General features: G+C 38.5%; 1 protein-coding gene across 1 annotated transcript; it reads right to left on the bottom strand.

Annotated features, from left to right (window-relative positions):
• Positions 1 to 474: 474 nt before the first annotated feature.
• adamts8a (ADAM metallopeptidase with thrombospondin type 1 motif, 8a) lies at positions 475 to 14,563 on the bottom strand. The gene is made up of 9 exons (XM_084415467.1): positions 13,633 to 14,563; positions 10,941 to 11,180; positions 9,850 to 9,982; positions 8,962 to 9,129; positions 5,976 to 6,274; positions 4,345 to 4,531; positions 4,037 to 4,209; positions 3,371 to 3,546; positions 475 to 2,308 (listed from the first exon to the last, which is right to left on the bottom strand). The coding sequence occupies exons 1-9, from the start codon at positions 14,350 to 14,352 to the stop codon at positions 1,573 to 1,575; spliced, it is 2,832 nt and encodes a 943-aa protein (XP_084271593.1). The 5' UTR covers positions 14,353 to 14,563; the 3' UTR covers positions 475 to 1,572.
• Positions 14,564 to 15,895: the final 1,332 nt, after the last annotated feature.

Raw genomic sequence — 15,895 nt, 5'->3', positions numbered from 1 at the left:
TCATTTTTTCTTTACAGGTCCTATTCAGTTAAATTATAGGCAAGGTAATTTTGCAATTACATATCAAATTTAATCTCATTTTACCACATGTGAAACAACTCTTGCACTTATTGAAAAATATCAGTGTTCTTCTGGTTAAAGGGAAACTTTCAGAAAAAATCAGGCTTGTCTACTCAGTAGTACTACTACGTTTAAACAAACACTTGACCTATCGTAGTTTCATTACATACGTACACACATATATATATGTATATATACATACATACATATATATATATATATATATATATATATATAAACATTCAAATTATTTTTCTCGTCATTCTTATGATGGGTGTGAGGGTGATGTATGTTACATGTATTTATACAGTGTCAACTAAAGCTTGGAAGAGTAAAGACAAATAAATCTAATAGATTGCAAAAAATGCATGCAATCTCAAAGTGTCTTTCACAGGAAATGTTTTTTCTTTTTTTGGTAATAATTGCTATTATCTTGAGGGGACATGTGTGTCCAATAATATACAGTAATTATCCACTTCTAAATGAACATTTAGCAATAAATTATTTTTTCCTGTAAACTCATATATGCCAGTATCGATTATATTATATGATCCCCTTTTAAGTAATGTGCATCAGTGGATGCAATTTTTTAATTTAAGGCACGCTTTGCAGTCTTTACACTGTTGCTGTCAGACTTATTATTATTATTGTCTTAGCTTATTGCCAAATGGCTGAATTACAACAGTGTGTGAGAGAAGGCAGTTCCACTTTGATTCTACATTACAAACTAAAATCATTCATCCAAATTAACAGTCATAACCAGGTAACATTTAAAAAGTAAAATTAGCATATTTGTATCTATTCCAACAGCTCTTATCTCTGTGCATGTTGTTCAAATACAGCTATTGTGTGGCCAGTAAAGGACTGTACTTCCAAATACTGTTTCTTCCAGTGTTGTAATATGAAAAATCTGAAAGCCTTCATGGGTAATACCAGTATTAAGTAGTAGATATAATTACAAAACAGACTCAATGCTACAAAGCTGGCAATTAAAATAAATGTGTGAAATCAATTTGTCTAGCATGTATGAAGACATGTGATAAAATGCAGTCCATTCTGACGTTTTTTTTTAAGAAAATGGACGCTCTGACTTGAATAATTGATGTGACCACCTTCAGGTATATCATTAAATTTGGACTTGTTTCATATGTGGAGTAAACTATACTGCATTATGGAGGTATCTGACAGATGTTTGAATAAAATTTCAGCAGGTTTGTTCAAAGGTTTTGCTGTTTTCAAAAGGATTCCTCTCTAAACAATTGTGAACATTATGAAGCTTGTATTGACTGAGGTAGATCTCCGTGGGAGGTTACCTTTGTGGTTAAAATTAAACAAAATAAGACACAGAGAATTAGATTAAACCATGATATAGGTAATAATTCATAACAAATGCCCTTGGTATGTCTAAGAGCTCCTTTGATTGCTTGTGAAGCTTGGTAGGGCTTTCTCAGTCACTACAGACACAACGGATCCCACCACCTCCTCATTCTCTAACACTGTTCACTGTCAGCTTTAGCAGTCCTGGTAAAAACATTCTCCTACAACTACCTCTGGCCTCTTATCTGGGTTGCACTTCTCATGCCCTAGAACCTTGCCCATGTAGTCCATGCAGACTACGGTACGGTGGCGCTCTCCGGGTCCACAAGTCCGTGAGCATGCTGACCACGGCCCCATTTGCCAAATGGGACAGGGCAGATCCCCGCAGGGCCGGATGTCTGCCGGTCGCAGGTCGGCATCGCAGAAGTAAGACAGGGATCCCTGCCCATCTCTACACTCAACGCTTCTCCTAGACCATCCAGCACCACAGCTCTTGGAGCACTCAGACCACTCACCTAAGACCCAGTCAGCTCCACCAAAAGGCAAGATAACATGTGCTGAAATCCTGCTCTCTGTGCCAGGTTTGCTAAAAGGCACATCCCTCGGCAAAAAGAAAGTATACTTTATCCTAGGTGGTGAGGTGTCCCCAGCAGTGGACAGCAGCTGGACAGTGATGGGCTCCCGAAGTGTGTGAAAGCTGAGTAGTCGCTCCAAGGTGGTGGAAGAGCCACTGTAGCGAAGCATGGCACCAGGCACTGGAATATCCTGCTCTGCCATAGACACTGAGAAATTCCCATTCAGGATGTAGGTTCCGCCTTCTGCCTTTACCGCCAAGTAGTTACCATCGTGTGCGATGCCTCGATGGCTGCGTTGCTTTATGTCAATATTGGTAGCCCCAGCCGGGATGGTAACAATATCAATGTAGCCAATACTGTGGAGATATTATAAGCAAACAGTATATCATAAACTAGGATGATATGCATGATATATCCGTACCATATTGGTTACTGGCTGACATTACACTCTTAAAAATAAAGGTTCTTTATTGGCATCTATTGAAAACTCTTAACATCCATGGAAGCTTCCCACAGCACAAAAGGTTCTTGATAGTGGAAAAAAGGTTCTTTAGATTATTAAAATGTTCTTTACTCAAAGTGTCACGGTTATGGTCAGTTATTTTGATATTCTGTTTTGTTTCCTTCAGTTCCTGTTTCCCTGCTCTGTTTAGTTTTGGATTCCTTGGTTACTGTTTATATCTTAATTTGTTCTTCTGGTTACATATGATTTCCACCTGTCTGTCATTATGTTTGCCTGGTATTTATACTCCCTGTTATGTTCAGTTCACTTGTCAGTTCTCGTGCTAAATTTACATGTGTAGTTTCCTATATTCTCCCGAGTGTTCTCCTGTGTTATTCTCCATGTTCAATGAAGACTTTTTTGTTATCTCTGCAGCTTGCATTTTGGAGTACTACACAACGTTACAATAAGACAAAAAAAGTTATTTTAAGAACTGTTGACTGAAAGGCTCTTTGGGCAACACAAAATGGTTCTTCTATTGTACTGCTATGAAAACCCACTTTTGGAGCTTAGACTTTTGAATTTATCAGTATATAGTGACTCATATTGGATACTTAATTGTACATGCTCATTTCCCCTACTTTTACATACCTTAGACTACCTTAGATATTTTTAAAAAAAGAATCATTTAATAACACTGTTAAATTATAATGTTGTGATACCTAAATTCACTTGTAGCACTGATTTTAGTGTTTTATTTTTCATTTATTTAGACAAAATAGTGTAGAATTGTAATATTGCTCATACAGTAACATGAAATTACTTTTGGATAAAATATTAATTTCAGTGCATCCTTATCAAAAACTAAATATGCTCAGTTATATCAACAGCTCACTCTGTCCTTTCCCAGAGTTTATTTTACAGTTTTCTAACATTTTAATAATGCTTAAATATACTTTTTTCTTTTTTTACTTACGTAGCTTTGTTTAGTGAGCCACTTATTTTCCTACAGGTCGTACTGTTGCCTCCGCAGATACCACACTTATCCAGCTTTTCATTTGAGCCTATGACCTGGTCACAACCGGCTTTTATGCACTGGCCCTGAACACAGAGAGATGTGGTGTCTGGCCCGCAGGTGGTGCCATCCACAACCTGCCCAGAACATATAAAAGATCAGCATTAGAATAGACAAAAACACTAAACAAATGCTTAAAGAAACAATGTGCATTTATATTGCAGTGGCAGCCTAAGTGCTAAGTTCAGTGTATTCTTTTCTCACATAATGGCTATTCCATGTAAAGCGGAATGGCCAAAACTCTGGGCTGATGACGCAAAACCAACTACATTTCAGCTGTATCTGAAATATCAGTTACAGAGGTGCACTCAAGAGCTTAAGGAAGTAGCTGGACTGTAGGATTCGGGTGCTCAGGTTTCACATTTTACAACAAGGAAAATATTTCATGCATGAGAGTTTAGTGGGAGTGTAAAGATATCAATGGGCCTGTGGCAAGAGGGAAGTCTAAGAAAGAGATCATCTGACATCTTAGTAAAGCTTTAGAGCAGCACTAACATTTCTTTCACATATTGTCATTATTGCTGATCAAATTAGATGAAAAAGAAAGCGTTTTCAACGGATCTGCACCTTGGCTTCAAAAACTTTGAATTCATTGCTCCATTTGGCTCGGCAGACGAGTTTGCAGCGGTCACGTGGAGAGACACCAGAATATTTGGGGATCCACTGCTTTATGTTCCCTTGAATGTCCAAGTAACGATCACTGTTATGCTTCTCACACTGCTCCTCTCTGAAGCTTTTGCCTGTGAATAAAAAATAAAAGTCACTGGTGCACCACTAAGAATAATGCGATCATTACAAATGCATGGGTTTTTGACCTCTTGACTTCATTCATGTGACATTATGCTACCCAAAGAGGTTTATTTATAAAATGTTACCATGGTCTTCTGGGCAAGTCTGAGTATTGCAGGACTGGTATTTGACCCTCTGTCCCACACAGTACGATCCCCCATTCTGCGGCACTGGAGCAGTGCACTCACGGTGAGAAAACTCCACACCCCCACCACATGTTCGTGAGCACGGCCCCCAAGGGCCCCACTCTCCCCAACCACCATTGACTGGCACCTGGAGGACAAATAGGTTCATTCATTTCACTGTAATATGTTGGACCTAGTAGAAAATAATCCAAAAGAACACAGTAAAATACAAAAATACAGTAAAAACAGTAAATTTGTTTTCTTTTATAATACATTTTAAAATGTAATGTATTACTTTGATGGCAAAGCTCATTTTTCAGCAGCCTTTACTCCAATTTCAGTGTCACATGATCCTACAGAAATCATTACTGTATATGCATATTATATTAATATGCTGATTTTATGCTCAAGAAACATTTCTTATTATTTTTATCAATGTTGACAACAGCTGTGCTGCCTAATATTTTTGTGGAAATCGTGATGCATTTTTTCAGGATTATTTGATGAATAGTATGTTCAAAAGAACAGCATTTATTTGAAACAGAAATCTAACAGTAACATTATAAATGCCTTTACTGTCATTTTTGATCAATTTAATGTGTCCTTGCTGAATAAAAGTATTAATTTGTGTCCTTGCTGAATAAAAGTATTAATTTCTTAAAACATTGAAACAAAATTATATAAATAAATAGCAGAAAGCAATTATTATTATATAATTATATTCGTTTTTTATTTCATTTTATTATATTATACACTGTATGTAAAATCACTATATTTGTTCTATGTAAACATTTATAAACTTCAAATATCTCTATAACTCTATAACTGTATTATCTGAGTCAATGCTCATCTTGACCCCTGATGTAGCCTTGCAAAGTCCTAAACATCACTTCCAGTAAGCGTAGTGCTGACAGAATGTGAGCATACCACACTGCATTTCTGTCAGGGTTTTTTATGAGTTGGCTGAAGGATGCCTTCTCACAGCCAGGCCGTCTGGGATCACAAGTATTTTTTTTATTTTTTTTTTACACTACACCAAATATAATCACACTTTTTAAGAGGCTTTGCTGAATACATGCATCTGAAAATGGAAGGCTCAAAAATAATTGAGTTTTTTAAAGGCTCCCTCTATATAAACTCTCTTTCTGGCATTTAGAAGCTGGATTTAAAGTAGATTGATTATTTTAAGCTGCTCAGAGACAGGGCCTGGTTGGGATCCAAGAGGAGGAATACGTTTTATTTATGAGTCTGACTCTTTCTTTTTCAAACATGTAAACAGTATGGTGAAAAGAATGTGTCATCTTTGATGTCAAAGGAAGGGGAATACGTAAAAGTTTTGAATAATCAAAAGAGAAAATTGGGACAGTATGTGCTAATGTTTACAATTTTTAAAAGGGAGTATAGGGTGATGCACAAGGGCCCATAAGCAAGGCGTCACCTAAAATGTCAGATATTTTTTAATAGCGGTGCCCATAAATCTGTACAGAGGTGTTTCCAGTCGTCCCCCCCCCCCGCACTTTAGATGCATACGTGCTGACAGGTGAAGTGTGATAAAACTGGATGACGCACATACACATCCTGGCCATGCATACCTTCCCCTCTCCCGCCTCCTCCAGTGCACTCGACACACATAAACCCTCACGACATCGCCTGTCCTCCCCACAGGGAGTACCGTCGGCCCAGGGGAGGCTTCCATTCCGGGTAGTGCACTGTCTCTTTCCTTCCTCTTGACACCACAGCTGTGCACATGTGTGCTCTTTAGGAGCATTAGGACACTGGATGTATTTGTCCCCGAACGTCTGCTGGCACTGACGTTGTAGACCAAACGTATGGCCGGGGAGCTCAGCGGGTAAAGGGATGGTCATCTCAGGTGGATCCAGCAAACAGTCACCTGAGGAATACATATGCAGGGTCTTATTCAACTATATGTATTTAGAGATATTCAACTGCTAGCTCCTGTAATGATGCTTATGAGGTGGTTTGGACTGTTTTCTTTAAGCCTGTTGCCATTGACAGAGTGTTTACTTCAAATAAAACAATCTCTTACATTCAGCGAGTCTAAAACAGCTGTGCACCTTAGCTTGAGGGAACTATTTTCATAGCAGAGAGATCTCACTGTACCTCCTCTAATCCCAATGTGCGTAAGACCTAATAGTCTCCCATCTGGAGATTTCCATTATGTAACCTATTATTGTGGAGTTAGCTCACTCTATAACAAAAAATCAAATCAGTAACAAAAGAAAGTATAATTTTACTGTAAGGAATGTCTACCCTGAGTTCTTTCTAAACATAGTTTTATCCATATGGATAAAGATATGGAGACAGTATAACACCATGAAACAATAATGCAGACTTCTTGACTCCCTTCGTGTTTTTCCAAGACTGATACTGTGAAATCTAATTAGGCTTAAAGTATTGAGGACACATTAAGAATTTGGACATGTTTCAATACAGCTTTGCACACCTAAATGAATGTTATGAATGCTTAGTAATGAAAGGCTTTTGTTGAAACGGATACAGGCATAACAACAATAGAAAATAACAGCCTTGAAGTCGAATCAGTTCATAGTCTACCTGTGGCAACAGTACGACCGGTAAAGACGGCATGTGCTTGGCTACGCATAGTGTTTCTGTGAGGGAAAACAGTTGTTAAACCTGGAATGTGTGAGTCACTGAAGATGAGTCAATGGAAGACTGGGAACGAGAGCGTGTAGACTGAGATATCGGCGGAGATAAATCAAAAACTGGAGAAAATATGTCTACCGTATTTCCTGAGCTGTCACTTTTCTTATCTGAGCTCATCTTTATTGTGAATTGTTCTATTTAATTTGAACAACAGTTAACCCCAGGTATCCCTATAGGCAGTCTGGACATGTCCCCTCGGTGTGTCAGAAATCTAAAGTCCCTTTTGAAAGATCTTTTACTTCATGAAGTTACATCACAACTTCACAGCTTCATAGATAGGAAACTAACATTCAAAAGTTTGGGGTCAGATTATATAAGTGATACTTTTATTCAGCAAGGGCATATTAAATTGATCAAAAGTGACAGTAAATACATTTATAAAGTTGCAAAAGTTTTCTACTGTTCTTTTCAACTCTCAATTCCTTATTACAATAATATTAATGTTTCTTGAGTATTAAAGGTAGCGTAGGCAAATTCGGAGAGGCTAGCAAGATCCCACCCTCCCCATTTAGAGCGCTCTCCAAAGCCACATCTCCTTCAAAACACATGAACACACACAGAGCCTGCAAAGAGTCAGGAGACGGTGTTAAATGACCTCATCTCTCAAAGCACATAACATTACAATAATAATGAACGTAAACAACTTACAGAGCTCTTACTTCTACCACCTGACTGCGGCAGATTAATTTCATTGTTGATCCGAGTCTGAGGATGTGAACAGCTGCAGGTAGAACGTCAAGGGTTGCCATCTCGTAATTACGATTACGACATGGTGTGAACGTAGCATAAGTGCGTTGTTTTGGTTCAGGAGGAACTGTAAAAGGTGGCTGCTGTTTGTTTGTGGCACTCAGTGACTGTCCACAACTGTGCATAGCCTTGCGGAACGCACTGATTACGTGTGATGTCTGCGTGAGCAGGGTGCGCGGAAATTTTTTTTGGTCCTGAGACTTCGACAGAAGATATGTACATTTTTTTTTATTTAGACCACTTCTATTATTGATTGCTCTCAGGATGTGAAGAAAGTTTAAACCAGTATAACAAAAAGTGTTTATAAAAAATCACCTACCCTACCTTTAAATCAGCATTATAAGAATGATTTCATCATGGATCAATGGCTGTTGAAAATTCAGCTTTGCCATCACAATAATAAAATACATTTTAAAATATGTTAAAATAGAAAACAGTGATTTAAAATGTCAATACTATTTCACTATATTACTGTTTTACTGTATTTTTGATCAAACAAATACAGCCTGGGTGAGCATAAGAAACATAAAAAATCAGGGGTCTTACAGATCCCAAACTTTTGAACAGTATAGTATATATTCATACAAAGCATGTGTAGATGAAGTGAGTGAGAGTGAGCTTGCTCTGCAAATACTGTTAGTTTTGACACTCTCAGCAAAATTACACAGTGTGGTCCAACCAGCCCATTATTAGTGGTTAGGGAGTAAGTTCAGACAGAAGAGGCATTTAAACAAGAAACGTGCAAAACACTGGAAGAAAGTAAATTCATAAAACACAGGCATCTACATTATAGAGATTTTTCACCGCACATTAAGATCAAAATTATACAGTAGATTCTCTATGACATGTTTCCATTAACTTTAGAATGACAGATTTACCATTTAAGCCAAATGTCTCAAAAACTTCACTGAATGTTATTGTATTTTTTCCCCTCTGGGTCTCTGGGAAATATGCACCATTATGTTCTATGGCCAAAACCAAACAAAAACTGAAAACCTAATGTTAACCGAGAGAAAACCAGCGGTTAATAAAAGATACACTCAGAAAGACAAGAGAAAAACAAATGGTACTCCTTTTCTGTGAGTACTTTTTCACTGACATGGAAATGATTAAAACATTATCCTGACAAACAGAGAAGGATCATACCGTGGCCATTGTCGAAGAACTCTGTGATGTATAGAGCACTACATGGAGACCAGGGAAGAGTTTTGTTGAGGTGAATGAAGAAAGGAGCCATCATATGATGTCCATTGAGATGCCCAAACCATTTCTCACAATTTCTTGAATCATCATGTGGCATGCTGAGTACATGGCCTGAAAAAAGGAGAGGAAAACAAAAAGATGTACATCTACAGTGTAATAACTTTCACACATTGCTGTGCTCCTCAATATGACTGTGCTCTATATGTCTTTCATTGATGTTTATCACTGCTGCTCACTGTGATGTTTTTTTTGACCAAACATTTAAAGAGACAACAATACTGCAGCTACTACTGCAACTTGGTGCTTAATAATTGAACGTAAATGTCCGTAATGTAAGTCCATAACTGTACCTGTATTTTGAACACCTATTTGTGTGTGTATACTCTGTATGGGTTGTTTAAGCTCACTCCTGAAAATATGATTCAAGAAAATAGCACAGATGGAATATAAGAACTTGTCCTTGAACGGACTGACAACTCGATATAGAAATAGAAATTGGCAATACAGTGACTTCTAAAGCCACTACAATATGTAAGTATATTCAATAATTTACTACAATAATACAATGTTTTTGAATTATCTTAATTTTGTCTCCAAAAATATTGACATGTGATTCAGCAATAACTTTAATCACTTTAAATTCAATTAAAATTTGAAATCGTTCTACAGCCCTAATATTCACACAAAGCTCTCAGTGTACTTTAGCTGCTGAAAACAGCTGGTTTGCATTAATTAATGACTAAGTCTGGAACACATGCTCTTGTCCAGACAGTCAGTTAGGGTGAGATGTCCAACTATAGACATGGAGTCTGTTCATGTGTGTGAACATACCGAGTTCATGTGACACAGTAAATGCTGCCTGAAGGCCATTGTCCTCTATAACTGAGCAGCTTCTTTTGGGGTCACACATAGTGCCAACATCAGCTACACCCAGAGTGTCACAATCCTTATATCCACAAATATCCTGAGGTCAAAAAGAGAGAGAGAGAGAGACAAGTGGGCAAATGAGAAAGAGAGATGTGAGACAAAAAAAGAAAAGCGAGAGGAGAGGATAGGAGAGGAGAGTAGAGGGGGACACATCTGAGACACTGATATCCAGCCATCGCTCCATTAGTTCCAGACAGCCTTTTTTCCCCCAAGCAGGCTCTTGCCAGCAAAACATATTTGTCAGTGTTTCCATCGTAAAATGAAGCAAATACATGGCAGGCTGAGTAAAAAAAAAAAAAAAAGGGGGGGGGGGGGGGAATTAACTGTGAGATAGCTGGACCACACAGCACAGGCAGACCAATAGGTCTGTCCAGCACTTCCCTGTCAGACAGGGATAAGACGTCTCAGTGAAGCCATGTGAGACGACCAGAGACGCACAGACCTCCTCCACTAAATAAAAACCACCTGTTTCTCCATCTAGCCACAGAAGGACTGAGACCTCCATGAGTTCTGTTGTATTGCTCTCAGCTGGATGTCCAGCCAAATTTTTGTTTCTCCTACATCTATTTTATGCTGTGCTAACCCTCTGGATTTGGCAGTGCTACGATCTCATGTGTGCTGTCTTGAAGATTGAACAAGGGGCCCCCTGTTGAGCATTGTGATCATGACCCTGTCATTGCCTCAATGAAATGATGTCTTGTTTTGGAAAAGTGCTAGCCAAGCGAGTTAATCAAAAGCTGTAAAATGTGTGTGGACTGAAAATGTTGGGGAGAAAGTTGCCATCTTTCCTGATGAAAAAATTACTTAACCTACATATTTCTGATTTTAAAAGTAAATCTGCTATTACACGTCCAGTTGCTTCATAATTTTGTTTTTATTGCAACCGTTGTAGGATACTGACATTGGTGCACAAGATGATGAGATCTCAATTACTGTTGCCGTTCCATTCAAATTTGGATTATTTTGTTATGAAAAAAATGCTTTGTGTTTCTCACCTCTCTAGTGAACAAGATGGCAGTATCATAGTGTTCAGGATGCCTCTGGCTGCCTGGGTTGAAATGTTGTTGCCACATGCAGAAGTTGCGCAGGGCAACACCGCCATTGTTTGAAAGCTCAGGTCCCACCTCCTCATCCTCAACAACGACCATCTTTACTACCACCAGACTAACAGCATTTTTCAGACTTGGATGTGCATAGATCTGTGCTGCCATGGACATCACCGCCAGGAGGTAGTGCTGTAGAAATAAATAGAGAGAATATAAATTTAGTAATGAAACAAAAATGGTCTGTGGATACACTGCATAAACGAATCTCAAAGATACTTTAAAAAAAATACACCCCTGGATATATAGTACCAAAAATATCTCTTGGCATTAAAATTAGATGATTGTCTGATCGACTGTTTTCAGTTTCATACTTTTGGAGACTATGACTTGATAAAAGTTTTAAAAACAGGCATAAGTTTCCATGTTAGACATATTAATGCAGATGATACACAAACATCACAGTAGACTTAATAAAGACATATGTTAAGTTTTTGCTTCATTAAACTTATATAAATAAAGGGGTAACAAAAGGGATATATTTAAATAAAGGGGTAGCAAAAATCTGAAGGTTTGTGGGACCAAAATATTATAAAAATGTGTTCTTCTTTATATCAATAATATGGGACAAAAACAACTCCTGTCTGTCCTTCTTTTCCAGATGGTCCTTTCACCCCCCTCTGTATTTCTGATTCACAGACTAGTTTCATATTTTGCTACAATCAGTATAACCAACCCCACAGTCACCCTCAAACCACAAGTTTGAGTGGTTTGCCCGATATATGTTACTTTTCAATTCTAAACCATAGACCATTAAGACCTACATCGTTTTAGAAATTGTACTTCAATCGACTTGTGAATGCAGCTGAAAATTATGTTTTAATAACAAAGTTCGGGAGGAACACGTTCAAATGATCTACCCAATCAGCACAAGAGGAAGCCTATAAACATAGACGACACACCATGTTTCTCTACAGTTTTTCTGCATCCACCCTCCGCCACCCCGACTCTTTACTCTTGTCTGATTCCTATTCCAGCCAGTGATATGGGGGAGTATAGTCTGGGTTTGGGCCAAATTCAGAGCTCCCTTAATAAGTAATAATCTTTACTCTGATTATTTGTACGTGTGAATTTTAGAATAATGATTGCTAAGAAAATGTGTCCCTGAATGATAGTTTTACCCTGAAATCCTTGATAATGTGAAACAGCACATATGACAGCTGTTTTGAGTGCACTCATATTTAGTTAGTGGCACATCAGCTTTAATGGATAAACACATTCCCTACTTTCAGTGTTTACTTCAGTACAGACCTTGAGGGTAACAGTGTGTGTTACAAAATGTGTTTTTCATATAGTTCTATAAGTATTTAATATCCAAAAACTTGCATCTTGGACAAACATGAACAGTTAGTTTGCACTTTTTTTTCCCACAAACTCGCTCCAAAAGACGCCACCAATCAGTGACGTAGAGGACGGGAACGCGATTTCTACCAAGGGAGGGTCACGGACTTGCGGTTCGGGGAACCCGCGGATTTGAACCACTGCCCGGTTCGCATTTCTCCAAGAAACGCAAGTGGGACTCACTGCAGAGCCAAATGACGTCCAGCACCACCTCTCTGGACGTCATGGGCTGAGCTTGACATAGTCTAGCTCCACCTCTATGCAACATGCAGACTGAAACCCGCACTATGCAGGTAGAGTTCTGAAACGCCAATCTATTTCAATGAATCGCTGCAAGCGACCATGGAGAGAAAGAAGACACTGACGCTTTCAATTTCCAAAACACATCCCTTGGTACAGGCAAAAGTATGCTAATCCGCTACCTTTCACAAGAGAAACCATGCCTCGACTTTCAAAAAGCCTGTTCTTCGCTCCAGGATCCTTGCTCCCTACACTGCAGTATATTGACCGAAAATGTCATCAGAAGTGTAGCCTACACTTTCGTGCGACCTGCACATGCTCAGAGATGTAGCCCTACCCTTACGAAAAATAACAATGGTTTTATTGCAAAAAAATAAAAAAAACTTTTTTAACTTTTTAGGTTATTGTAGTTCCACCATGGTACCCACAAATTAAGCACGGTTTTGCTACACTACCCATAGGCTCGTTTGACAATATTTGTAGTAAAACTGTGGTAGGCTACAAATGGAAATCAATCCGCCAAAAAAACATGGTTAGCCTACACACGTTTACTATAAAAAAACCATAGTTAATTTTCGTAAGGCTATTAAATGTCACCTGGAAAACTTATTAAAGGCGGGTGCAAATAAGTTAGCCAACAGTTAAAAGTATTTCTACAAATATTCCATAATTAGGCATAGCCTACTATAAATATTGCAGTCACAGTTTTCCGCATTGCTAAGGACAATAATTGGGGTATATTATTTAAAGATATTAGCTTGTAAAACGCAAAAAAAAAAAAAAAAAAAAAGAATTAAGAGAGAGAGAGAGAGAGAGAGAAATACCTTTCTTCCGTGAAAGCTGAACTGTAGCTAGCTACATTGTGTAGGTTACAATGAATTAGTTGACTGAAACGTTGTTTATGCGCCCGAGGGGCAGATCTAATAGCCTATTAACCACTGCTAAATTTGTAAATTAAAAATGTTAAATGAGCAATTTGCGATAAAAGATGCAGTTTACTAACCTTTATCTCATCTCCATAGAAACGTGTCATTGAAGCGTCGGCCACTACCAGAGTCTCGATGTATCTCGCAGCAGACACAAATCTTTTTGCGCGTCTCATTTTGCCGTCTTCGTCTTCACTGGAGTTCAGGTTGCTCTCTTTCACAAAACGGTCCACTTTTATTTGATCAAAGACCATATTTGACGCTCCCCGGTGGTTGGAAAAGACTCGCCTTTTAACTACGTGCACCTGCGTAAAAGATTCCCCGGTGGTCTTGACACTTGCTTTAGGCTGAATATAGTACTCGTCCCCTTGCGTTATGAAAGTACCCTGGATGCCGTGACATAAACTAACAGCAACTACAGATTCCTTTTCGGAGTTGACCGATCCGGTGTAGAAACAGTCTCTGAGGTCCGCACCGCTGTCTCCGCGCCGGGTGACACCCCTGAGAGAACCTCCGCTCCTGGAGGCGTCCAGGACCGCGGGGAGAGTCTTCGCTTTAATGCGCTGGACGCTGAATGCTGGAGACACGAACTTGCTGTCCGGCGTCAGGTCAAGCACAAAAAGTTGGCCAAAGGCACTGATCTTAAAACGCGCTCTCTCTTCATTCCGCCAAAAAACACCTTTTCTGAATGCAAGGTTTATTGGCACAGTTTCCTCTTCCTCGTTTAGCTCACACAGAGCAAACTGAGACATAAGATTTACTAAGAAAAATATATAACAAACTATTGTGGATACCATTTTAATATTCAAAACTGTAGCCTATGTTGTAAAATAGGTAAGCGGCACTGGACGCACAGATATTTTAAAACAAAGATGCAGATGAAGATAATGAAAATCCTATGAAAAACCTAATATAAATATTGACTTAATAAGAATTAAAATTAGGCTAAGTCTCGAGAGTTCATAAAAACAGTCTTATAAGATAATTCTCATCCGGCTAACTGTAAGCGAAGAATGTTCGCGTTGCTGGTATTTATACTGTCTTGTGCTTCTCCAGCGTACGCGGTTTATTTTTGATATTCATTCTCTCTCCTCCCCCTCATGCGCCAAAGCAAGAAAAAAAAAGAAAAGAAAAAAACCCACCCAGTTTGATCCAATGGGGCTACCGACACGCCCCCTTTTTCACTACAGCGGGTCTTACTTTCAGCTATTATTATAACAGCCGGCTGGAATGCTGCAGGACTCTCAAAGTATGTGTTGAGTGTCAACCATGTAGATGCTAGAGAGCGTGTTAAACCAGTGAAAATCTTGGAAGTAACGCGGTGTACACACGAGCAAGGTGACATCTGAATATCATGGCTAGCCAGGTGAACTATAAATCAAAATGAATGATTTTGAAAAGTTCCCAAATACGTTTTGGAGTGCATATCAGTTTGAAATATATTACGTTATTGCAAATAATTAACGCAAAACCCCGAGCTTCTCTCTCTATCTGTGGCATTGATTTAGGCTAGTTAAATCCTGCATGCTTTAAACTCATAAAACCTCTAAAAAACAAAACAGAAAGACAATTCTTTAAAAAAAAAAAATATCGTTGGAGGGACATCTAAAAGGTTATTCACAACACACACAGAGAGTTTTTCATCGAGGTTTTCATTATCATAGCGCAGCGTACAGTGGCTGATGTCAGGTTGATTTCAAAACCACCGCTAAGGGGCAACATTGTATCATTTGGAGCATAAAGTTGGAAACTGGAGGTAATAATTTAACAAGAGATCCTATGGCATCCTACGGTACAAAACATTGTCCAGTACTAAAAAAAATATATATATAAAAAAATGGTGGTTGCTTGGAATGGAAAGAGGTTATTCTGAAATTACTGGTCGTAGTTTAAAGCTTTTTAATATTTACTAAACTGTGCTGAAATTGTTTCACCACAAGATGTCGCTCTTACACCTGTGCATAACTGAATGGGGTCCACTGAACAAGTAGCCTACTTCAAATTGACAATTTTTTGATTCAGCAGTCATGACAGATGCTGAATTCAGAACCGTATTTTAGCATAACTACCCTTAATATTTCTGCCATAGAAAGATACGGTAAAAGTAGTAGGCTACAATAGGCTATACAAGTATGCGGTTCTGCAACTGACACAATTAAGACATTTTACAATGCAGCTGTAAGGTAGGCCTATAATATGCATCCTAGTGATAGGAGTACCTTTAAGGGTAGGCCTACTACCCCACTGACAAGCTGTTGTACCCCTAAACAGTGTATTATACCAAAAATGTTTGGAAACGGCCAAGCACACAACAATTATGGAAAAATAATATAAAAATTA

Source organism: Rutilus rutilus, assembly GCF_951802725.1.
Source record: "Rutilus rutilus genome assembly, chromosome: 7".
NCBI lineage: Eukaryota > Metazoa > Chordata > Actinopteri > Cypriniformes > Leuciscidae > Rutilus > Rutilus rutilus.
Note: the sequence above shows the minus strand (reverse complement) of the source record. Positions and strands in the feature narration are given on the sequence as shown.

Coding starts and splice junctions, on each gene's coding strand:
- adamts8a (XM_084415467.1), bottom strand. CDS start 14,352: ATGGTATCCACAATAGTTTGTTATATATTTTTCTTAGTAAATCTTATG. Junction 6,275..8,961: donor GTTCTTCGACAATGGCCACG/GTATGATCCTTC, acceptor TGTATTCCTCAG/GTGACTGTTTGCTGGATCCA. Junction 3,547..4,036: donor TCAAAGTTTTTGAAGCCAAG/GTGCAGATCCGT, acceptor TGTTCTGGGCAG/GTTGTGGATGGCACCACCTG.